Here is a 25,907-nt window from a genome sequence, read left to right on the forward strand (position 1 = left end):
GAAAAAGAGGATAGGTGATTGATTAAAAACCGTATTCTTCACTTGGATTTTTTCCCCCAAGGATTCCACTGATGTGCATGCAATTATTGGCTGCAATTTTTTCCATATCATCTGCTGTCACTTAGATAAAGCATTTTCAAATTAATGCTGTTCCATGGCTATGCTGTAGAGAGAGGGGATCAATACAGTCCCCAACACCATAGACCAGTTACATACACCATAGACCAGGACACACTGTTGGAACAATTTCCCTCTAGGTCACATCAGTGTTATATGGGAGAAGTTGTTAACCTCACGGTATGAAACAGCAGCAGTCATAAAATGTGGCCAGTAAATGAATAGTTCTTCAAATGGAATGCAGTTTTTCTTTTGATGTAGGGGATATAAGAGCATGTGTTTTCGTTTTCCAAGACTGGCTACATTTAATTACTGGCGTGTAAGGCACGGGGACGGCTTCCCAGGTGGCTCGGAGGTAAAGGATTGTCCTGCCAATGCAGAAGATAAAGGAGACATGGGTTCAGTCCCTGGGTTGGGAAGATCCCCCGGAGGAGGGCATGGCAACCCACACTGGTATTCTTGTCTGGAAAATCTCATGGACACAGGCCTGGTAGGGTAGAGTCCACGGGGTCACAAAGAATCAAGCACAACTTAGAGACTAAATGATAACAACAAATCCTTTGTCTATGATTTGTTTTTTTCTTTTGTAAGTGTAGAATCTGAGAATATCTGTGCTCTTAGGTTATACCTCTTGAGGCCTGGTGAATAGAATCCCAGATGTGAGATTGTTTGCTTAGAAGGTAAATGCATCTGGGGTCTTCCCTGGTGGTCCAGTGGCTAAGACTTCAAGTTCTCAATGCAGGGAGCCTGGGTTCAGTCCCTGATCAAGGAAACAGATCCCATAGGCAGCAAATAAGACCTCACATGCCGCAACTAAAGATCCTGTGTGCTACAACCAAGACCCAGCGCAGCTAAATAAATAAATATTAATAAAAAGAAGGTAAAAGCTTCTGTATTTTTTGGTGGGTTTTGACATCAGGCTTGTATAGCCTTTTTCACTCTCACTTTTTGCACTCCCACAACTAATTTATGAGTGGTCATTTCGCCTCAGCCTCAATATCAATGTGTATTACTTTCCAGATTTCTGCTAATTTGACAGATCAGGAATATTACAATCTTGTTCTATCCTTGACTGTAAGTAGCTCAGTGAATTTCTCAGCGGGATCCTCTCTAAGTGTTAACCCACTACTTTCTTTGAACCAAGCAAAGAGACAGCCAAATTTGTATAGAATGACCCTGCTTCCATAGCTAGATTTCCATATTTCACTTCCTCTTTAATATCATCTAGGCAAATTTAGGATGTATTACGTAAGAAATATGACTTGAAATCCATATTAGTGAATCATAAACCATCCTTCAACTGGCTTAGAGATCAAAAGAGGGAAATTTAAAGCAGAGCAAAGGAGCTTTTCTAAATATTTCATTTCCTTAACAGCTTCTTGGTGGGTTAATGAGCACAGTTAAGTTCTCATTTGTTGCCTTGGGAAGCAGACTAGTGTATAGGTTAAGCCCTCACATTTTGTCCGGGTTCAAACCTCAGTTCCTATATTTACTGGCTGAGTAACCTAGGATGAGGGAAGATACCCCAGAGAAGGAAATGGCAACCCATTCTAGTATTCTTGCCTGGAAAAACCCATGGACAGAGGAGACTGGCAGGCTACAGTCCACGGGGTCGCAAAAGAGTCCGATACGACTTAGTGACTAAACAACAACCATCACCTTGAATGAGTCACTGGACTTTACAGTCCCTTAATTTGTTCCTTAATAGCTACCGTAGTAGCTATTTCACTGGGTCATGGAGAGGCTCCTTTTTATAAACAAAGCATAGGTATTTCATGCATTAAGTTCTGTGAAGTCTTGTTTCCTTTTGAACTAGGTAAAGAAATTGATGGAGAAGGTTTTCTTTATAAAATAAAAGTCCTCTCAGCTGACATTCACATTTTAAAAGGAAAAATCCAATGAGATCAGTGGTTCTCAAAGTGTGGTCCCTTGAGAACTTGTTAGAATTGAAAATTTGGGGGCCCAACTCCAAACCTACTGAATCAGAAACTCTGGGGTGAGACCTAGAATCTATGCTTTTAGAAGTCTTCTGAGTGATTCTTTTGCTCAAACTCACTGAAGTTTGAACTAGATGGTCTGGGGAAACTGGTCCTAATTATACCAGCATTCTAAGATCCTACTGTTCAGTCTTCAGTCAATTTTTCTTGAATAGTAGATACTTTTCTAAATTACTGGTAAGGTAGAATTACTGAATAATTGATATTTTCTGACAATATTGTGGCTCTGTCTTCTAAAGCTGAAATAAAAATTACTGATTCATTAAAAGATTCCTCTTGTTGGGACTTTGCTGGTGGTCCATGGGGGATACAGGTTTGATCCCTGGTCAGGGACTAAGATCCATCATGCTACGCATGGCCAAAAATAGAGAGACAGAGAAAAAAAGATTCATCTTGTTTTGTATTAAGTTTTTGGGAACTGACCTCAAAGCCATATGAGTTTTCTGGCTGTGGGAAGGCATTCAAATCAAGAATTAGTTTAACTGTTTCTCCGAGACACATTTGAACATTCTAGATTTAGAGCCTATGGATTTTCTGAATGAGCATGTTCTGTAAGCCTGGGCTGTATGACATGAAAGACTACCAGAGGCCAACTGAACTACATATCAAATTCCAAATAGAACAATTATAGCAGTCCGCCAGTGTCTCTTGTAAAAACAAAAAAGTGAAAACATATGGTAGCCTTTGTGTTTTTACATCCTCCCAAGGAAGGAATCAATTAATATCCATAAATCCTGACATGATTGCTTAGATGAATTTAAGAATATGATTAACTACTAAACTGTTTAATCACTTTTTGAGCTGTCAAACATTTGATCTGTGCTCAGTCACGTCGTCTGTATGTACTGGATCCCAGCGTAATGAATTCCAGGCTTTTCATTTCTGACAGGAAAATCACAATGTTGAGGATGCGGTAAATGTCACGTTTAAGAGGTTGGTAGTTATCGTTACATTCTACAGCCTTGGGATTCACACATTTAATTATAGACATACAGGGGAGTTCATGAAGTGGGTGATCTGAGAGCAACAGTAAGAAACTGTGTTTGGAAACTATGTTAGGTATTAACTTCCAAACTGTATTTGTAAGCTTTGGTAGTAAATAACACTTCAGAAATGTCTGCAAACAAGAACTAGAGAATATTGAAATACACAGTATATTTGCTGTCTATCATTGAAGAAGTGGTGTGCTCATATAGCACGTGGAATCAAGAAAAATGGTACTGATGAACCTATTTGCATAGCAGAAATAGAGACTCAGACATCGAGAACAAGTGTGGGGATACCAAGCAGGGGAGGAGGGTAGGATGAAGTGGGAGACTGGGATTGACATGTGTACACTGCTATGAATGCAATAAATAACTAGTGAGAGCCTGCTGAATAGCACAGGCAGCTCTTTGTGATGCTCTCTGGTGATCTAGATGAGAGGGATGTCCAGGAGGGAGGGGACATGTGTATATATATGGCCGATTCACTTTGCTATATGGCAGAAACTAGCACAGAGCTGTGAAATAACTTTATACTCCAGTAAATTTAAAAAAAAAGATGACTCTTCGTTTTAAAATTTGTATAGGGAACACAATATCTACTTGAACAACTCACTGTAAAAGTGATGCAAATGCTAAGTTTTGCCTCCTAGAAAGAGTTGTCTCATGGGAGCCAGAGTGCTCTGAGAATTTAAAATGAACTTGACATGCTCCCAAAATATATTTCTTATGAGTCTAAATATTCTATTTATAATCAAAACAATCTCAAACTAGCACGTTTTACATTTAAAATTGTTCCTGTCAATGTACACACTGCTATATTTAAAATGGGTAAACCAACAAGGACCTACTATATGCCACAGGGAACTCTGTTCAATATTATGTAGCAACGTAAATAGGAAAAGAAATTGGAAAAGAATAGACACATGTATATGTATAACCAAATCACTTTGCTGTACCCCTGAAACTAATACAACATTGTTAATCAACTATACTCCAATATAAAATAAAAATGTAAAAGAAATCATTCCTGTCAATAAATAAACATTTAAAGCATTGTTCTTAGTGTTCTTTCTAAAATAAAGAACTACAAGGTGGAGATACATAAGTAGAAGAAATTTAAAACTCATGAACACTAGAACACTTTCCTACATGAACCCTGGTCCACTGAAGTCTCACTTTTATTCTACTGTGCATCCCTCAGCACCATAATAAAAACATAACAGATTAACTCATAATGTTTCACACACGTTCATTGCTTTGTAATTGTCTTTTTGTGGCATGTGTTCTTAACTTGGGGACTTCCCCAAGGGCTCAGCAGGTAAAGAATCCACCTGCAACACAGGAGACTCAGGTTCGATCCCTGGGTCAGAAAGATCCCCGGGAGGAGGAAATGGCAACCCACTCCTGTGTGGGAAATGCCATGGACAGAGGAGCCTGGCGGGCTACAGTCCATGGGTCGCAAAGAGTCAGACACGACCGAGCACGCATGCACATCCTTAGTTTGCTTATATTTTGATTCTTCCATTCTGTGTACCCTAATCTGGCTTCATCCAGTGTATGTATGCACATGTGCACACACATACACACATGGACATAAATGCCTGCCTATACCCACAGGCACAGTCCCATACAACAATGCATTATTTGATCCTTAAGTGTAAGAAATACAACTTGAATTTTGAGCTCTGTTATAGCACAGAGAGTAAATAGTATATACTTAAGAAGTAACAGACCAGAAGTAAATATTCTAAAATAGCTATTTTTGGTCTTCATTTACTGGAATAAAACAGATGAAAAGAGAGATTGTGGTCAACAAAAAGATCATCATCTGTTCATTTACCCACCAGAAAACAGAAATGCTAGAAAAATGATGTGACTATGGAAGTATATGTGGCCATTCATTCTCTCCATTTGTCTTTTTCTCTACATTATCAGCAATTATTACTCAGTGACTCTTATTTTTTCCAAACATGCTCCAACCTGAATGCTAATTACAATGCTCATTAAAACAATTAGAGGGGCAAGTACATGGCATAGTATCGCCACTGGGTGGCGCCTGTGTGTAATAGCCGACATTTATAATTTCATTTTGTTTCAGTTTCTTTGAGTGCTGTCAGAGTAACCTTAAAACACACCTCTTTAAAAGCAAATATTCCATCCATGCTATACATGAACCTTATAAACTAAAGTTACTTCAATAAAACATAAATTTTTAAAAATTTCGGTGTTCTAAACACTACTTCTTTGTCTAATGTCATGTCTTAGAGATTTATTGATCAGATAAATAAATATATCCAATAATATATTTTAAAAAATATATCCAATAATATTTTATATAAGAAATACTTCCTTGGTTTCTGTTGATGTAATAGCTCTTCACTCTACATAAAGTACCTTAAGATGTGCTATTTGCATTTTAGGAGAAGGAGGGAAATGTCAGAAAAACTATTATTATTAGCCCAAACCACTCATTAAAAAGAAGTTTATTTATATAAACACACATATATGTATGCAAATACATATATATAGACATATACATCTACAAAGATATTACATAGAATGCTAAAAGTTCCTATTAACTGTGTATATATACATACATACATATATATATATATATACGACTTCCCTGGTGGCTCAGAGGGTAAAGAATCCTCCTGCAATGTGGGAGACCTGGGTTCAAACCCTGGGTTGGGAAGATCCCCTGGAGAACGGCATAGCAACCCACTCCAGTATTCTTGCCTGGAGAATCCCTATGGACAGAGGAGCCTGGTGGGCTACAGTCCATGGGATTGCAGAGTTGAATACAACTCAGTGACTAAGCACAGCACATATATATATTTCACCCTAACCCATTTTCTCCTTTGTGTGGACTTACATACACATATACATATACACACAGACAAATATCATATATGGTTATATACATATACATATTCATATATGATATGTATGTGTGTATATGTACATATTATTGAAATAATTTAAACAAATGAAGGGAGGAAATAAAACTGACCTCAGACTTCACAACATTCAATACCAGAAAATAATTAAGCAACGTCTATATTGTTCTGAGGTGGAAAGAAAAGGTGACCCAAATACAGTATATTCATTCAAAATACAGTTTCAGAGGAAATATGCAGGCATTTTCAACATAAAAGAAGTCAGAAAATATAGCACCCTTGTGACCTTCTTGAAAAAACTTTACAAGAAATTTAGCCAATTAAGAGATGAATAAAAATAAATAACTCAGGAATAGAAAAACCATTGTAAAAAGACAGGAGGTGAACCTCAAATCCATTTAAATATTAGACTATGATTAATCAACTATAGGAACTGTAATTACAGGGAAAAAATAAATAATGTAAATCTGGATAAAATAACTAAACTTGGGGGAATTCCATGACAGTCCGGTGGTTAGGCCTTGGTGCTTTCACTGCTGGGGCCTGGGTTCAATACCAGATCAGGGAACTAAGATCCCACAAGCCATGGGGCACGGCCAAGAGAAAAAACTAAACTAAACTTGGGGAACACAAAAAGGAAAAAAGATAGGAAGACATGAGGAAATATTAAACCCTTCACCTTTTATACTAGTGTGTCAACTGTTATTTTATGTAATTGAAATATGTGATTTAAAAAATGACTGTAACCTTTTCTGATCTTCATCATATTGCCTTTTCTTAGAATGATTTTTGAATAATTTTTGTGAAGATATGTCCAATTTCAATAATTCCCTTATTTATACTTTAGTTTCTCTTTCCTCTGTTGGAATCAAGCACAATTAAATACTTTTTATTTAAAGTAATTAAACTTTTACAACAAAATTTATGACACCCACATTATATATCCCTCTATTTACTGAGACATTATATACACCTCTATTTCTGAGACAAAAAATATAAAGCTGTTTTAAATGATGTTCATCTAAGACTAACAATGGTTATTTCTGGGTAAGAAATTAATGATAGGGACTTCCCTGTTGGTCCAGTGGCTAAGCCTCTGTGTTCCCAATGCAGGGGGCCCAGGTTTGATCCCTGGTTGAGGAACTAAGAGTTCACATGCTGCAACCAAGACCCAGTGCAGCCAAATAAATAAATAAATACTTTAAAAAAGAAATTATGAAAATTTTAAAATCCTCATCTTTGCACTTTTATGAGTTGTTTGAATACTTTTTGTTTAGTCATGATAATTTTTACAAAATCAAGTAATTTTTCCTTACAAAAATATTCCATGGTGTTATTAAGAATTAATCCTATTAATAGGTTATGAGAATATATACATTGTTATTCTATTTTTATATTTATCTGTGCTTTTAAAATTCTTCACCCTACTATATTTTTTAAAGTTTTAAGGCTATAATTTCTCAACTGAGTAAATATTTAGTAGCATTCCATACAATTAGATGTAAGATCTTGACCCAATAATTACTAAATAAAGTATTTTTCAATTTCAAAATGGTTGGGCTTACATAATTTTTAAATTGTTTATTTTCCAGTTTTATTATGTAACAAATGGGCTTCCCTGGTAGCTCAGCTGGTCAAGAATCTGCCTGCAATGCAAAAAACTCCAGGTTGATTCCTGGGTCAGGAGGATCCGCTGGAGAAGGGATAGGCTACCCACTCCAGTATTCTTGGTCTTCCCTGGTAAAGAATCCGCCCGCAATGTGGGAGACCTGGGTCAGATCCCTCAGTTGGGAAGATACCCTGGAGAAGGGAAAGGCTACCCACTCCAGTGTTCTGGCCTGGAGAATTCCATAGACTGTATAGTCCATGGGGTCCCAAAGAATAGGACAAGACTGAAAGACTTGCACTTTCAAGAAAATATAACATCAGATTTCTAGTTTTTGAAACTTACAAAGTTTTCCTGGTGGCCTATTTATGATAAAATCTGATGAATATTCCTTGAAAACTAGATCAGGGTAACTGTAGGGACTGGAGTTGTGTATATGCTTGTAAAATGTCAGTTCAGCTCAGTTCCTCAGTCGTGTCCGACTCTGCAAGCCCATGAACCACAGCACTCCAGGCCTTCCTGTGCATCACCAACTCCTGGAGTCCACCCAAACCTATGTCCATTGAGTCGGTGATGCCATCCAACCATCTCATCCTGTCATCCCCTTCTCCTCCTGCCCTCAATCTTTCCCAGCATCAGGGTCTTTTCCAATGAATCAGTTCTTTGCATCAGGTGGCCAAAGTATTGGAGCTTCAGCTTCAACATCAGTCCTTCCAATGAACACCCAGGACTTATATCCTTTAGGATGGACTGGTTGGATCTCCTTGCAGTCCAAGGGACCCTCAAGAGTCTTCTCCAACACCACAGTTCAAAAGCATCAATTCTTCGGCACTCAGCTTTCTTTATAGTCCAACTCTCACATCCATACATGACCACTGGAAAAACCATAGCCTTGACTAGACGGACCTTTGTTGGCAAAGTAATGTCTCTGCTTTATAATATGCTGTCTAGGTTGGTCATAACTTTCCTTCCAAGGAAAGCGTCTTTTAATTTCATGGCTGCAATCACCATCTGCAGTGATTTTGGAGCCCAGAAAAATAAAGTCTGACATTGTTTCCACTGTTTCCCTATCTATTTCCCATGAGGTGATGAGACCGGATGCCATGATCTTAGTTTTCTGAATGTTAAGCTTTAAGCCAACTTTTTCACTCTCCTCTTTCACTTTCATCAAGAGGCTCTTTAGTTCTTCTTCACTTTCTGCCATAAGGGTGGTGTCATCTGCATATCTGAGGTTATTGATATTTCTCCCAGCAATCTTGATTCCAGCTTCTGCTTCCTCCAGCCCAGCATTTCTCATGATGTACTCTGCATATAAGTTAAATAAGCACAGTGACAATATATAGCTTTGACGTACTCCTTTCCCGATTTGGAACCAGTCTGTTGTTCCATGTCCAGTTCTAACGGTTGCTTCCTGACCTGCATACAGGTTTCTCAAGAGGCTGGTCAGGTGGTCAGGTATTCCCATCTCTTTCAGAATTTTCCAGTTTATTGTGATCCACACAGTCAAAGGCTTTGGCATAGTCAATAAAGCAGAAATAGATGTTTTTCTGGAACTCTCTTGCTTTTTCGATGATCCAACAGATGTTGGCAATTTGATCTCTGGTTCCTCTGCCTTTTCTAAAACCAGCTTGAACATCAGGAAGTTCACAGTTCACGTATTGCTGAAGCCTGGCTTGGGGAATTTTGAGCATTACCTTACTAGCATGTGAGATGAGTGCAATTTTTGGCATTGCGTTTCTTTGGAATTGGAATGGAAACTGACATTTTCCAGTGCTGTGGCCACTGCTGAGTTTTCCAAATTTGCTGGCATATTGAGTGCAGCACTTTCACATCATCATCTTTCAGGATTTGAAATAGCTCAACTGGAATTCCATCACCTCCACTAGCTTTGTTCATAGTGATGCTTTCTAAGGACCACCTGACTTCACATTCCAGGATGTCTGACTCTAGGTCATTGATCACACCATTGTGATTATCCGGGACCTTCATGAAGATCTTTTTTGTATAATTCTTTTGTGTATTCTTGCCACCTCTTCTTAATATCTTCTGCTTCTGTTAGGTCCATACCATTTCTGTCCTTTATTGAGCCCATCTTTGCATAAAATGTTCCCTTGTATCTCTAATTTTCTTGAAGAGATCTCTAGTCTTTCCCATTCTATTGTTTTCCTCTATTTCTTTGCATTGATCTCTGAGGAAGGCTTTCTTATCTCTCCTTGCTGTTCTTTGGAACTCTGCATTCAAATGGGTATATCTTTCCTTTTCTTCTTTGTTTTTCACTTCCCTTCTTTTCACAGCTATTTGTAAGGCCTCCTCAGACAATCATTTTGTTTTTTTGCATTTCTTTTTCTTGGGGATGGTCTTGATTCTTGTCTCCTGTACAATGTCATGAACCTCCATCCATAGTTCATCAGGCACTCTGTCTATCAGATCTAGTCCCTTAAATCTATTTCTCACTTCCACTGTATAGTCATAAGGGATTTGATTTAGGTCATACCTGAATGGTCTAGTGGTTTTCTCCACTTACTTCAATTTAAGTTTGAATTTGGCAATAAGGAGTTCATGATCTGAGCCACAGTCAGCTCCCAGTCTTGTTTTTGCTGACTGTATAGAGCTTCTCCATTTTTGGCTGCAAAGAATATAATCAATCTGATTTTGGTGTCGACCATCTGGTGATGTCCATGTGTAGAGTCTTCTCTTGTGTTGTTGGAAGAGGGTGTTTGCTATGACCAGTGTGTTCTCTTGGCAGGACTCTATTAGCCTTTGCCCTGCTTCATTCCGTACTCCAAGGCCAAATTCACCTGTTACTCCAGGTGTTTCTTAACTTCCTACTTTTGCATTCCAGTCCCCTATAATGAAAAGGACACCTTTTTTGGGTGTTAGTTCTAGAAGTTCTTGTAGGTCTTCATAGAACTGTCCAACTTCAGCTTCTTCAGCATTACTGGTCAGGGCATAGACTTGGATTACCGTGATATTGAATGGTTTGCTTTGGAAATGAACAGAGATCATTCTGTCGTTTTTGAGATTGCATTCAGACATTATATTAAATAGTGTCTTATTATATATAGAACAGTATAACAGGTTCTTCAAATCCTTATTTATTTTTTGCCTTTTTAAGTTATCAAATACTTAAGAAGTTTTGTTACTTCACACCATACACAAAATTGAACTCAAAGGATCAGACGTTTAAATAGACGTATGTATGAGTTAAAACTCTAAAATACATGAGCCTATCTTTATGACCCTTAATTAGGCAATATTTTCTTGGATATAACATCAAAAGCAAAAGCAACAAAAGAAAAAGATAGACAAATTGGACTTCATCAAAACTAAAATTTTAGTGCTTTGAAGGACATCATCAAGAAAATGAAAGGAGGGACTTCCCTGGCAAGCCAGTGGTTAGAACTCTCTGTGCTTCTACTGCAGGGGGCGTGGGTTTGATCCCTGGTCTGGGAACTAAATTCCTACATGCAACAGTGAGGACAGGAAAATAACTTTTTAAAAAAGAAAAGAAAATGAAAAGATAACCGGCAGAATAGGAGAAAATATTTCTAATATATATTTGACAAGGGATTGTCAAATACATCTGGATTATACAAAATATATAGACTATCTTAAAGTTTTAACAACCCAATAATAAAGACAAGTAACCCAATTTTAAAATGGTCAAAGGATATAAGTAGGCATTTCTCCAAAGAAGATATGTAAGTAGCCAATACCTGGGAAGATGCTCAGTGTCATTTTAGCCATCAAAGGCATTTAGCGTTTTCAAAGCACTGTGAGCTACCACCTTATACCCACGGGGTGGCTATAGTTAAAAAACAAAATGATGAAACAAAGCAAACAAACAAACAAACAAAACCAAGAATAACAAGTGTTGCCAAGGATGTGGAGTAACTACAATGCTCATTCACTATGGGAATATAAAACAGGGCAGGCAGCCACTGTGGAAAGCAGTCTGGCAGTTCCTTAAAAGGTTAAACGTAGAGTTGGTGTATGAATCAGCAATTCCGCTCCTAGGTATATACCTAAGGGAACTGAGACTTATGCTCATAGGCAAACATATACACAAATGTTTATAGCAGCATTATTTACAACAATAAAAAAGTGAAAACAGCCCAATTGATGAATGGGTAAAGTGCAGTATGTACATATGAAGGAATATTTTGTTTTGTTTTTAGTCGCTAAGTCATGTCCAACTCTTTTGTGACTCTATGGATTGTAGTCCATCAGGCTCCTCTGTCTGTGGGATTTCCCAGGGAAAAAGACTGCACTGGTTTGCCATTTCTCTCTCCGGGGGATTTTTCCCAACCTAGGGATCAAACCCACGTCTCCTGCATTGGCAGGCAGATTTTTTTTACCCCTGAGCCACCAGAGAAGTCCATAGATTCTCATTAGTTATCTATTTAAACATAATATCAATAGTGTATATATGTCAGTCCCAACCTCTCAATTCATTCCATCATCCCCCTTGGTCCAGAACAGTCTTTATTAGAGTTTGCTCAGGAAAGATAAGGCAGGGCAGGGTAAACAGTTTAGAACTGGCAATTTGAATAATCCCCAGAGACTTTGGGGCACAGGAGCTGTCCCCAGTTATCTGGCATCTGGTCCTGGGTTGATTTGAGGCTGAGGAAATACTGGTTTGGTGAGTGAGGTTTAAACAAGGTGGTTCAGGGTATGTGCCTTGGATCACAGAGAATATATAAACAACTTTGGCCATTGGTTTGGCCCTGTGACTAACGGATGCCAAATACTCAAATACAGAATCTAAGAAATCAGAACATAATAGAGACAGGATTGCCAAGTTCTTATCTACATATAATCATTTCAAGGGTTCCAGAAAACCTTCACACAGAATCTTGAAATCATACTTAGTGCACAGTCATCACTGCCCATGAAACAAGGGTGAAGGAGTGGAAGAGAAAGTGACCTTGACTCTGGCACTCAGAAAAACAAGGGGAATTAGAGGAAAGTCATGAAAAAATATAAAAGTGGGCTGAAGAAATAGGACCCTGGTACTGTTAAACTGCTTCTTTTGCTTATTCCACTACAATAGAATCACACTTTATCAAGTGTAATTTTGTGTTGACTTTGAAGCAAACAGCCTGAATACTAATTTCTCCAGCTCCACTAACTGTGAGACCTTGTACAAGTTACTTAACCTTTCTGCACCTTTCTGAATCTTCTATAAAAGTAGGAATAAGAATCGCTGAAGTTTCCAGGAGTTGCTGATTTAATTTAATTTAATCACTTAATGGCAAGTAGATGGGGAAACAATGGAAACAGTGACAGACTTTATTCTCTTGGGCTCCAAAATCTCTGCAGATGGTGATTGCAGCCATGAAATTAAAAGACACTTGCTCCTTGGAGGGAAAGCTATGATAAACCCAGACAGCATATTAAAAAGCAGAGACATTACTTTGCCAACAAAGGTCTGTCTAGTCAAAGATATCATTTTTCCAGTAGTCATGTATGGATGTGAGAGTTGGACCATAAAGAAAGCTGAGGGCCAAAGAATTGATGCTTTTGAACTGTGGTGTTGGAGAAGACTCTTGAGAGTCCTTTGGACTGCAGGGAGATCAAACCACTGAATCCGAAAGGAAATCAGTCCTGAATATTCATTGGAAGGACTGATGCTGAAGCTGAAACTCCAATACTTTGGCCACCTGATGCAAAGAACTAACTCATTGGAAAAGACACTGATGTTGGGAAAGATTGAAGGTGGGAGGAGAAGGGGACAACAGAGGATGAGGTGGTTGGATGGCGTCACCAACTCAATGAACATGAGTTTAAGCAAGCTTCACGAGTTGGTGATAGACAGAGAAGCCTGGCGGGCTGCACTCCATGGGGTCTCAAAGAGTCGGATGTGACTGAGCAATTGAACTGAACCAAAATACTTTAAAGTGTACATCTGAGAATTGATAAAATAAGCTATTGCTTGCCTGCCTCTGAAGTTGCTTCAGTTGTGTCTGACTCTGTGCAACCCTATGGACTGCAGCCTGCCGGGCTCCTCTCTCCATGGGACTCTCCAGACAAGAATACTGGAGTGGATTGCCATGCTCTCCTCCAGGAGACCTTCCTGACCCAGGGATCGAACCCGCATCTCCTACATCTCCTGCATTGGCAGGTGGTTCTTTACTACTAGTACCACCTGGGAAGCCCCAAATTAGCTATTACGCTTTCATTTATTTAATTCTAAATTACTGTACATGTGACATCCACCAAAAGACGATTGAGACTGGAAAATAATTTGATTCAAATAATGAATAATGTAACTTCTTACTTGTGTAAATTCTGTTTTGTTCAATCTTGGTTTCGTTGAGTCAGCAATATCTACTGGTAGGCAGCATGTTTCTAATTATTGAACAAAAGTTATTTGATAGTTAGTTTGGTTGTAACACATTCTCATTTTATATTCATATTATAGTACTCCAAAAGAACATAAATTCTTAATGTCAATCAATATTTATAATAGAATGAATGATATATAGTTGGGTGACATTCCGATTACTACAAGATTATAATTTTTCCTGGCTTCTATTTAGCCAAGGAATTCAAACATTTAAGAGCATGCCTACATTTTTAATGAGCATGTCAAGATAAAGCAGAAATAAACAGGCATATCAATAGTATAAAAGACTACAAAAATATCTGTATTGGTTTATGCTAGAAGGTCCTAAAACACAAATGCTTTTTAAAGACTTTATTTAAAAAAAAAAAAAAAGACTTTATTTTGTCTTTAATGGTTTTTTAATTAAATAAATAATATATGAATATGCTCTTTTGGTAAAAGATTCAAATAACACAAGCAGGAAATATAAGCAGGAAAACTTGAAAATGGACCATTTCCCCTCCCCCTCCCCCCACCAGCACTCTCACTCCCCTCTGCTCTAGAAGTAACCACTGTCAGTGGTTCGTTATCACCCTTTCAGCAACTTTTTTATGTATTTTCATATGTGTGTGTGTGTACTTGGTCACTCAGTCATGTCTGACTCTTTGCGACCCTATGGACTGCAGTACGCCAGGCTTCCCTGTCCTTCATCATCTCCTGGAGCTTGCTCAAACTCATGTCCATCAAGTCGGTGACGCCATCCAACCATCTTATCCTCTGTCAACCCCTTCTTCTCCTGCCTTCAATTTATCTCAGCATCAGGGTCTTTTCTAGTGAGTCGGCTCTTCGCATTGGGTGGCCACAGTATTGGAGCTTCAGCTTCAGCATCAGTCCTTCTAATTCAGGACTGATTTCCTTTATGATTGACTGGTTTGATCTCCTTGCTGTCCAAGGGACTCTCAAGAGTCTTCTCTAACACCACAGTTTAAAAGCATCAATTATTTGGTGTTCAACCTTCTTTATGGTCCAATTCTCACATTCATACATCCTGCTGCTGCTGCTAAGTCAATTCAGTTGTGTCCAACTCTGTGCGACCCCATAGACGGCAGCCCACCAGGCTCCCCTGTCCCTGGAATTCTCCAGGCAAGAATACTGGAGTGGGTTGCCATTTCCTTCTCCAATGCATGAAAGTGAAAAGTGAAAGTGCAGTCGCTCAGTCCTGTCTGACTCTTAGCGACACCATGGACTGCAGCCTACCAGGCTCCTCCGTCCATGGGATTTTCCAGGCAAGAGCACTGGAGTGGGGTGCCATCGCCTTCTCCCATCCATACATGACTACTGGAAAAACCATAGCTTTGTACAGAACTTGGTCAGCAAACACACACACACACACATATGAAAATACATGGGGTTTCCCTGATGGCTCAGACAGTAAAGAATCTGCTTCCGTTTGGTTTGATCCCTGGGTTGGGAAGATCCCCTGGAGAAGGGGATGGCTATCCACTCCAGTATTCTTGCTTGGAGAATCCCACGAACAGAAGAGCCCAGTGGGCTACAGTCCATGGGGTCGCAAAAAGTTAGACAAGGCTTAGCAACTAAACAGCAGCAGCAACAAAATGTATATATACACATATATCTTTTGATTCTCTATGCATAAATATTATCATATTGATCTGCAACTTGCAAGTGGAAGAAGATCCACTCATCTTGCGGATCTTCTCAAATAGTATGTAGAACTCAGGTGGCAGATTTGGCTTGGAAATATGATTGAGAGTCATCTGAAGTCATGGGTTTAAATAAGAAAACCCGAGGAGTGAGTGCAATTCCTGCACAGTAAAGACTACCCCTCTTGCCAGACATTTGAGTAGATAAAAAAATTGCTTAGAATAATTTTGAGTCTGGAATCTATTCTATTTTACATATAAACACAGAGTATTATTTTTTTGCTGTTGAATTTTCCAAGAATGTAACTACTATCAAATTTGAGAATTGTCTTGATTCATTTGGAACTTTGCCAAGAGCTGGTCAGCATTTTAGAAAATTATATAATTGAAAGAAATATTATAAATTGTATCTGAACTCCAATATAATATACCCATGTTAGTCTACATTTGTAGTTTTTCTGTGCATGGGGATTCTACATATATATACAAATACATATGTATATATATACAAATCCATTTGTGTATATATATATATATATATATACACAAATCCATTCATTTTGCTCTTACTTCAAAATGTCAAATACAAAGAGTGTAATTGATTGTACATAATTTTACTTTTCTTATATCTAAACATTCATTATAAAAATGAAGTGAAAGTGTTAGTCACTTAGTTGTGTCCGACTCTTTGCGACCCTGTGGACTGTAGCCCGGCCAGCTCCTCTGTTCATGGGATTCTCTAAGCAAGAATATAGGAGTGGGTTGCCATTTCCTTCTCCAGGGGATCTTCCCGACCCAGGGATTGAACCCAGGTCTCCTGCATTGCAGGTGTATTTTTTATCATCTGAGTCACTGGGAACAGATGTCTGACTATTCCATTTGTCTTTCAGTGAAGTTGTAGCCAAGCAACAACTTGTGAAATAAGGCACATTTAATTTTCTTATATCTTTCCTTGTATTTCTCCATATCACAGCTATGACGTTGTATCTTTCTTTTAAAATTCTCTGAAAGTAAGTAATATTTTCTCGGAATTTGATAGGATAGTGAGAGCTTACAGTGAACAATGTTGGATTTGTGATCTCTGAAGAAGATTTAGCTTTGGAACTAGAGACCAGGCTTGACCACTCAGGGCTCTTGTGTGGCAGAAGTTTTATTACAGTGAAAAGCGGGCAGAGAAAGCTTCTGACATAGACATCAGAAGGTGGCGGGGGGTGGGTTAGAGAGTGCCCCACTCTCTAGTCTTTAGCAAGGGAATTATATACTTTTTAAATTAGTGATTACAATAAATCAAAAGAATGTCTCAAGGTTGTAAAAATTTTACCAGATCTACTCCTACAATTTACATTTTAGGATAACAGGATTTAGAATTTAATAATAAAAAGATTCTACCAGACCCACTCCCGTAATATACATTCTAAGATATCAGGATTAGTCAGAAGGTTTTCAGGAAGGAGAAACTGTCCTCAAGCAGAATACATTGTTGTTACATAGTACACAGTTTAAACTGAGTTTGTTGTGTAATCATCAGTTCCCAGATTAAAGAAAAAAAAAAAGTTTTACGTGACTAAGACTAAGAAATGTAGAGGAAAAAAAAAAGGTGTTTGTCCTCTCCTCCTCCTTGAGAATTCCAGACCCCTTTCTCTTCCTCAGAGAGCCTGGACTTATCAACCTGCCTAGGAACTGACTCTCTCAATAGTAAGGGTTATTACAAAATAGTTTAAATAAAATGGGCCACTCGACTAAAAGAATTAAAATTCACTGACTGAGTCTCTGCTGTTCTACATTCTACATCTGGGAAGAGCAAAGGAGCTTGAGAACATCTGTAGGAGCTTTGATAATGTCTACTTCAATACTGGTTCTTCATCTTAACGCAGCATTCTCCCCCTCCAAAAAAAGAGAGAGAGAGAAATAAACGCTGTAGTAAGAGGCAGGCTTACCAAGCTGCAAATCTGGATTTCGAAAAAATTCATGAAGAACGTTCTGAATCTGCAAATTAAAGAGACCATATATTACTTTTCAATTACCATATATTTAGTATTTCAGAATAAAAGCCATCTGTAGTCTTTCAGTTTAAGTCCTGAGTAATTCTTCTGACCCAGGCACAGAAATAGTAAGAGTTAATATTTAGTTTATAGCATATTTCAAAGTATATAAAATACTTTTGCATGATTTTCCTCAATGATTTTCAACCCTTTTGTGTGGGAACTAGGATGCTGATAGGATTCCATTTGCCCGCTCCAAGGAAATTTATAACAATCCTTGGACACTGGGCATGATGAAGCTAAGGCACCTTTGGCAACAAGCTTGGCAATCCAAAGAATTCTCTGTAATTCCTCATTCGTCAATGACAAAGTAAAATTTCAGAGCTCCTCTTGATCTATTTTTTTTTTAAATAATACTATTGTTCAGATCAGTTTTAGGTTCACAGCAAAATTAACCAGAGGATATAGAGTTTCCATATACTCCCTCCCCCCCATCCCACCACATACATGGCTTAACTCTACTATCAACATCGCCAGTCACAAGGGTACATTTGTTACAACCAATGAACCTACACTGTAAGCTCATAACCCAAAGTCCATAGTTTATGTATAACTATGGGTTTTGAAAATTATATGATGACATGTATCCATCATTATGTAATACAGAATTGTTTCACCACCTTAAAACTCTTCTGTGCTCTGTCTATTCATCTCTGTCCACACCCCATCATTCCTGTCTTCATAATTTTACTTTTTCTGGAATGTCATAGAGTTAGACTCATACGGTATATAGCCTTTTCAGATTGGCTTCTTTCACTTAGTAATATGCATGTAAGGTTCTCCCACATCTTTTCATGGCTTGATAGCTCATTTCTTTTTAACACAGAATAATATTCCACTATCTGGATGTACCACATTTATTTATTATTCACCCACTGAGGGATGGCTTCCCAGGTGGCGTTGGTGGTAAGGAATCCACCTGCAATGCAGGAAACATAAGAGACGCAGATTCAATCCCTGGGTCAGGAAGATCCCCTGGAGGAGGGCGTGGCAACTTGCTCCAGTATCCTTGCCTGGAGAATCCCATGGACAGAGCAGTCTGGTGGGCTACAGTCCAAGGGGTCAGAAAGAGTTGGACACGACTGAAGCAACTTTCACACTGAAGGACATCTTGGTTGCTTCCAAGTTTTGCTAATTGTTAATTATGCAGTAAACATCCATGTGTCAGCTTTTGTGTGGACATGAACTTCCAACACCTTTGGGTAAATACAAAGGATCCTCTACCAGGGCTCAATGATATGGTAAGAGTATGCTTAGTTTCATAAGAGACTGCCAAGCTGTGTGCCAAAGTGGCCATAACCATTTTGTATTTCTACCAATAAAGAATGAGAGTTTCTGTTGCTGCACATCTTTGCCAACATTTGGTGTTGTCAGTGTTCTGGATTTTGGTCGTTCTGATAGGTGTGCAGTGGTATCTCATGGCTGTTTTCAATTGCATTTCCTTAATGACATATGTGGAACATCTTTTCATATGCTTGTTTGCCATCTGTATATCTTTGGTGAAGTGTCTGTTCAGGTCTTTTGCCCATTTTTAAAACTGCTATTTGTTTTCTTATTGTTGATTTCAAGAGCTCTTTGTATATTTTGGATAATTGTCCTTTATCAGCCACGTCTTTTGTAAACATTTTCTTCCAGTCTGAGGCTTGTCCTCCTTGGTGTATTTTTAGCAATTCACTTTGAATTGGAAATATGCTTGGTATTGTATATAACCAACAATTATTCTCACATCTACATACACCTGTGTGTGTGTGTGTGCTCAGTAATGTCCGACTCTGTGAACCCATGGACTGTAGCCCACCAGGCTCTTCTGTCTATAGAATTTCCCAGGCAGAATACTGGAGTGGGTTGCCATTTCCTACTCCAGGGTATCTTCCCGACCCAAGGATCACACCCAAGTCTCCTGCATCTCCTGCATTGGCAGGCAGATTCTTTACCACTGGTGCCACCTGGGAAGCACCTACATATACCTAAGAGAACATATTTATCTCTTAGAGTGCAGTTACTTTCTGGAGCTAATGACATGGTCTTTTAAGGAATTCCCTGGCAGTCCAGTGCTTAGGACTCCACACTTTCACTGCTGAGGGCCCAGGTTTGATCCCTGGTCAGGGAATTAAAATTCCACAAGCTGCATGACGCTGCCCACACCACCACTCCACACCACAAAAAGGACATGGTCGTTTAGTTCACAGAAGTAATTAGTCACACACATACAAAAAACAAACAGAAGCTATGTCTGTCTATAATGAAGAGTTTGTGAAATTCAGCCAGAGTTAATATTTTGGAAATCTACCTAGAATTTTCTTTTTAATGTTCAAGAGAAGACTGAAGAAACTTACTTTCATGGGCTAGATTTACCTCAGCAAGACTGAAAATTTGGAGGGAAGCTTCTAGCACTCTAGAAGCACTCTAGATTTGCTCAGTACCTAGCAATCACTCTTACCACCCACTCCACCTTACCCTTCACAGGTACCCTGTTCCTTACCACGACCATCGGAATCATTCCTTTGGGGTCTAGAATCCACTCATTGAACTGCTCCTGTAGAGCCTGTTTCCGTGCGTTGGCCACCTTGGCTTTGACATCGTTTATGTATTCTTTTTGTTCTCGTTTCTGTTTAATATTCTCCTTTATCTTGGATACTCTGAAGGATGTAGAAATAGAAGACATGGTGTGTTAAGATTATTGGATTTGACTCAGATTGTTCAAATGGCAGAATTCGGAGTTCAGAGCCTCATTTAAATTTTTGACCTCTCTTTTCCCATGAGATCTTCATTTCAGCCTGCAGTGGTTCCCTCCTTCCCCTAGCACATACTCGGTTTGGCATTTATCGTAAGCTGTCTGCTACTATTACTTGACTTTTTATAGAGGTCGGCATTATTTTACTCAATGAAATACTATATTTAAGAAGTACTAAGAAGAGCCCTAGAAGCTGCCATGTATAAAAGCAAGATTGAATACACTAAGGCCTTAGGGTGGTCGGCCTCTTTTTCCCTGGACACAGAAATCATCATGGAAAGACTTTGATTCCAAGTCTAGGTAGGGAGACTGGAAACTGCGTTTATAACAAGCATCTCAGGTAGTTCTGATCCCTTGGATCCAACTTTTGATTTCTGTCCAGGAATATTTATTGCCAATTTCTTTTATCTGGCCAGAGTCAAATACTTTTGACAGCCCCTAAGCAGAATAGTTACATTCTACTCAGGCAGAGTTGCATCACTCAGGTTGAAAATGGGGGAAGAACTGTGGTTTTAGTCATCCGTATGGATGGAGATTCGTGACATTGTACAGGAGACAGGGATCAAGACCATCCCCATGGAAAAGAAATGCAAAAAGGCAAAATGGTTGTCTGAGGAGGCCTTACAAATAGCTGTGAAACGAAGAGAAGCAAAAAGCAAAGGAGAAAAGGAAAGATACTCCCATTTGAATGCAGAGTTCCAAAGAATAGCCAGGAGAGATAAGAAAGCCTTCCTCAATGACCAATGCAAAGAAATAGAGGAACAATAGAATAGAACAAATAGAACAATAGAACAAATAGAAAACAATAGAATGGGAAAGATTAGAGATCTCTTCAAGAAAATTAGAGATACCAAGGGAACATTTCATGCAAAAATGGGCTCAATGAAGGACAAAAATGGTATGGACCTAGCAGAAACAGAAGATATTAAGAAGAGGTGGCAAGAATACACAGAAGAACTGTACAAAGAAGATAGTCACGACCCAGATAATCACAATGGTGTGATCACTCACCTAGAGCCAGACATCCTGGAATGTGAAGTCAAGTGGGCCTTAGAAAGAATCACTACAAACAAAGCTAGTGGAGGTGATGGAATTCCAGTTGAGCTATTTCAAAGCCTGAAAGATGATGCTGTGAAAGTCCTGCACTCAGTATGCCAGCAAATTTGGAAAACTCAGCAGTGGCCACAGGACTGAAAAAGATCCATTTTCATTCCAATCCCTAAGAAAGGCAATCCCAAAGAATGCTCAAACTACCACACAATTGCACTCATCTCACACGCTAGTAAAATAATGCTCAAAATTCTCCAAGCCAGGCTTCAGCAATACGTGAACCGTGAACTTCCAGATGTTCTAGCTGGTTTTAGAAAAGGCAGAGGAACCAGAGATCAAATTGCCAACATCCGCTGGATCATCTTGAAAAAGCAAGAGAGTTCCAGAAAAACATCTATTTCTGCTTTATTGACTATGCCAAAGCCTTTGACTGTGTGGATCACAATAAACTGGAAAATTCTGAAAGAGATGAGAATGCCAGACCACCTGACCTGCCTCTTGAGAAACCTGTATGCAGGTCAGGAAGCAACCGTTAGAACTGGACATGGAACAACAGACTGGTTCCAAATTGGGAAAGGAGTACGTCAAATCTGTATATTGTCACCCTGCTTATTTAACCTATATGCAGAGTACATCATGAGAAATGCTGGGCTGGAAGAAGCACAAGCTGGAATCAAGATTGCTGGGAGAAATATCAATAACCTCAGATATGCAGATGACACCACCTTTATGGCAGAAAGTGAAGAGGAACTAAAGAGCCTCTTGATGAAAGTGAAAGAGGAGAGTGAAAAAGTTGGCTTAAAGCTTAACATTCAGAAAACTAAGATCATGGCATCTGGTCTCATCACCTCATGGGAAATAGATGGGGAGACAGTGGAAACAGTGTCAGACTTTATTTTTCTGGGCTCCAAAATCACTGCAGATGGTGATTGCAGCCATGAAATTAAAAGATGCTTACTCCTTGGAAGGAAAGTTATGACCAACCTAGACAGCATATTAAAAAGCAGAGACATTACTTTGCCAACAGAGGTCCATCTGGTCAAGGCTATGGTTTTTCCAGTGGTCATGTATGGATGTGAGAGTTGGACTATAAAGAAAGCTGAGCACCAAAGAATTGATGCTTTTGAACTGTGGTGTTGGAGAAGACTCTTGAGGGTCCCTTGGACTGCAAGGAGATCCAATTAGTCCATCCTAAAGGAAATCAGTCCTGACTGTTCATTGGAAGGACTGATGTTGAAGCTGAAACTCCAATACTTTGGCCACCTCATAAGAAGAGTTGACTCATTGGAAATGTCAGGCGAGTGTATGCTCCTCGGTTCTTTGTCTCATCACAACAAAAATTTGGAGTGACGGACATTAAAGCCCCCTTGGCGAGTCACAGCTCTCGGAGGACAGACCGTGTTATAGCTCTTAAATAAATCAGTGTTACAGCTCAGTGTTACAGCTCTATTTACTTAGATCATAGCAGGAAAACCCATCTTCGAGGCATGAGGGCACGTGGATCCAAAGACACAAAGAGAAGAGTGAGAGAGAGTACGCATGCCTGGGAGGGAGGGAGAGAGGGAGAGAGGGAGAGAGAGCGAGAGGGAGAGAGAGAGAGAGAGAGAGAGAGCTCTTTGGCTCCTCTTTTTATATATATATATATTTTTTCTTCCCCCTGGGCCTGTCCTATGCAAATTGGACTTAGGCAGGAGCGCTGTTCTATCTGAAGTCCTCACTCCGGTCCTCCGACCTTCCTTTGACCTTCCTCTGTTCTATTTTCACGGGCTTTTCCCTTCCTGGTCTTTTAGCCACCGCCATTTTGGACTCCTTTTCCCTATTCTAACAACCTAACAGAAAAGACCGTGATGCTGGGAAGGATTGGGGGCAGGAGGAGAAGGGGACGACAGAGGATGAGATGGCTGGATGGCATCACCGACTCGATGGACATGAGTTTGAGTAAACTCCGGGAGTTTGTGATGGACAGGGAGGCCTGGCGTGCTGCGATTCATGGGGTCGCAAAGAGTTGGACACGACTGAGCGACTGAACTGAACTGATGTTTATTATCCATATTAGGACTTCAAAACCACCAGATGGGTTTTGACTGAAATGACAAAATGGTTCAGAATAATAAAAGTAGCTTCTGGTTTCAAACAGAATTGTCAAATAATGTTTGAGTCAGGTCTTCTCATGGCTCAGCTGGTAAAGAATCTGCCTACAATGAGGGAGACCTGGGTTTGATCCCCGGGTTGGGAAGATCCCCTGGAGAAGGGAAAGGCTACCCACTTCAGTATTCTGGCCTGGAGAATTCCAAGTACAGTCCGTGGGGTTGCAAAGAGTCGGACACAACTGAGTGACTTTCACTTTCTTTCATTTTTCAAAGAAAAGACTAAGGCAATCTGACAGATTTTGAAGTGCAAAAGACTTCTCAGTAGGAACTGGTAAATTGGAGAACTAATAATCCAAGAGGGATTAATACAGGGACTTCCCTGTAGTGTAGATGGTAAAGAGTCTGCCTGCAATTCAGGAGATCCAGGTTCAATCCCTGGGTTGGGGAGATCATCTGGAGAAGGGAATGGCAACCCACTCAGGATTCTTGCCTGGAGAATCCCATGGACAGAGGAGTCTGGCAGGCTACAGTCCATGGGGTCCCAAAAAGTCAGACATGACTGAGCAACCAACACTACTACTGTTCCAAGAGGGGCTTCCCAGGTGGCTCAGTGGTAAAGAGCCTGCCAATGCAGGAAATGCAGGTTCAATCCTTGGGTTGGGGAGATCCCCTGGAGAAGGAAATGGCAACCTATTCTTGCCTGAGAAATTCAATGGACAGAGGAGCGTGATGGGGCTACTGTCTGTGGGGTCACAAGAATTTGACACAATTTAGCGACTAAACAACAACAAAACAATAATCGAAGAGAAACAAAATAAATCTAAATCATTACTTTATGCCCATATAAGGACTTCAAACTTCTGTAAGAAAAGAAGATTTCAAAAATAAAATTTCAAGTTTGAAAATAAAAACAGGCAAGTTTTTTTCTTATAATTTGTTACAATATTGCTTCTGTTTTGTTTTGGTTTTTCTGGCCTCTAGCATGTGGGATCTTGGACTTTAGCTCCTCAACCAGCGAACTGGATAGCCAGAGAATACCCCCAGGCAAGTTGTTTAATAGTGCAGAAGGGCTGGTTTCTGAACTGCTGGGAGATAATTAGCATTTTAAAGGAAGTGCTAAATTCCTCTGATGTGATGACTAACCAGCCAAACCTCACCGCTCAGAACCCTCAGCGTCTTCTCAGCTGGCTCTCCTCTTCCACTATCTTTCTCCCTCTGCTGCTTTATCTGTCTGCCTCTCCCTTTCCCACTCTCTCCCTCTCTTTATACAGCATGCGTGTGTGTTCAGTCGCTCAGTGCTGTCTGACTGCCAGGCTCCTCTGTCCATGGGATTTTCCAGGCAAGAATACTGTAGTGGGTTGCCATTTTCTGCTCCAGGGTGTCTTCCCAACCCAAGGATTGAACCCTGGTCTCCTGCTGCTGTTGCTGTTCAGTTGCTCAGCTGTGTCTGACACTTTTGCTGCTGCATGGACAGCAGCGTGCCAGGCTTCCCTGTCCGTCACCATCTCCTGGAGTTTGCTCAAACTCATGTCCATCAAGTCAGTGATGCCATCCAACCACCCTGTCCTCTGTCATCCCCTTCTCTTCCTGCCTTCAATCTTTCCCAGCATCAGGGTCTTTTCCAAAGAATTGGCTCTTCTCATCAGGTGGCCAAAGTATTGGAACTTCAGCTTCAGCATCAGTCCTTCCAGTGAGTATAGAGGATTGATTTCCTTTAAGATTGACTGGTTTGATCTCCTTGCAGTCCAAGGGACGCTCAAGAGTCTTCTCTAACACCGCAGTTCAAAAGTATCAAATCTTTGGCGCTCAGCTTTCTTTATGGTCCAGCTCTTACATCCATACATGACTCCTGGAAAAGCCATAACTTTGACTGTATGGACTTTGTCGGCAAAGTAATGTCTCTGCTTTTTAATATGCTGTCTAGGTTTGCCATAGCTTTTCTTCCAAGGAGCAAGTGTCTTTTAATTTCATGGCTGCAATCACCATCTGCAGAGATTTTGGAGCCCAAGAAAATCAAGTCTGTCACTGTTTCCATTGTTTCCCCATCTATTTGCCAGAAAGTGATGGGACCAGATGCCGTGATCTTAGTTTTTTGAATGTTGAGTTTACAGCTTTTTCACTCTCCTCTTTCACGTTAATCAAGAGGCTCTTTAGTTCTTCTTCACTTTCTGCCATAAGGGTGGTGTCATCTGCATATCTGAGGTTATTGATATTTCTCCCGGCAGTCTTGATTCCAGTTTGAATCAAGGGTTTCCTGAGTCTCTGGCATTGACAGGTGGATTCTTTACAACTTTGCCACCTGGGGAGCCTTTATACAGCTCTCTCCTCTATTCCTGTCTTTCCTTCCTGATTCTCTATTCTGTGTATTTCTTAGAGCTTTTTCTCATTATTCA

General features: G+C 39.7%; 1 protein-coding gene across 1 annotated transcript in view; it reads right to left on the reverse strand.

The window, feature by feature from the left end:
- EFCAB5 (EF-hand calcium binding domain 5) overlaps positions 1-25,907 on the reverse strand; it is a 94,769-nt gene that overhangs the window by 39,277 nt on the left and 29,585 nt on the right. The window contains exons 6-8 of the mRNA XM_043479185.1: positions 20,123-20,279; positions 17,536-17,584; positions 13,887-13,957 (exon numbers count right to left, since the gene is read on the reverse strand). Coding sequence (XP_043335120.1) covers positions 13,887-13,957; positions 17,536-17,584; positions 20,123-20,279 — 277 coding nt within the window. The remainder of the gene's footprint in view (positions 1-13,886; positions 13,958-17,535; positions 17,585-20,122; positions 20,280-25,907) is intronic.

The sequence above is a fragment of the Cervus canadensis genome, chromosome 1 (assembly GCF_019320065.1).
Source record: "Cervus canadensis isolate Bull #8, Minnesota chromosome 1, ASM1932006v1, whole genome shotgun sequence".
Lineage (NCBI taxonomy): Eukaryota > Metazoa > Chordata > Mammalia > Artiodactyla > Cervidae > Cervus > Cervus canadensis.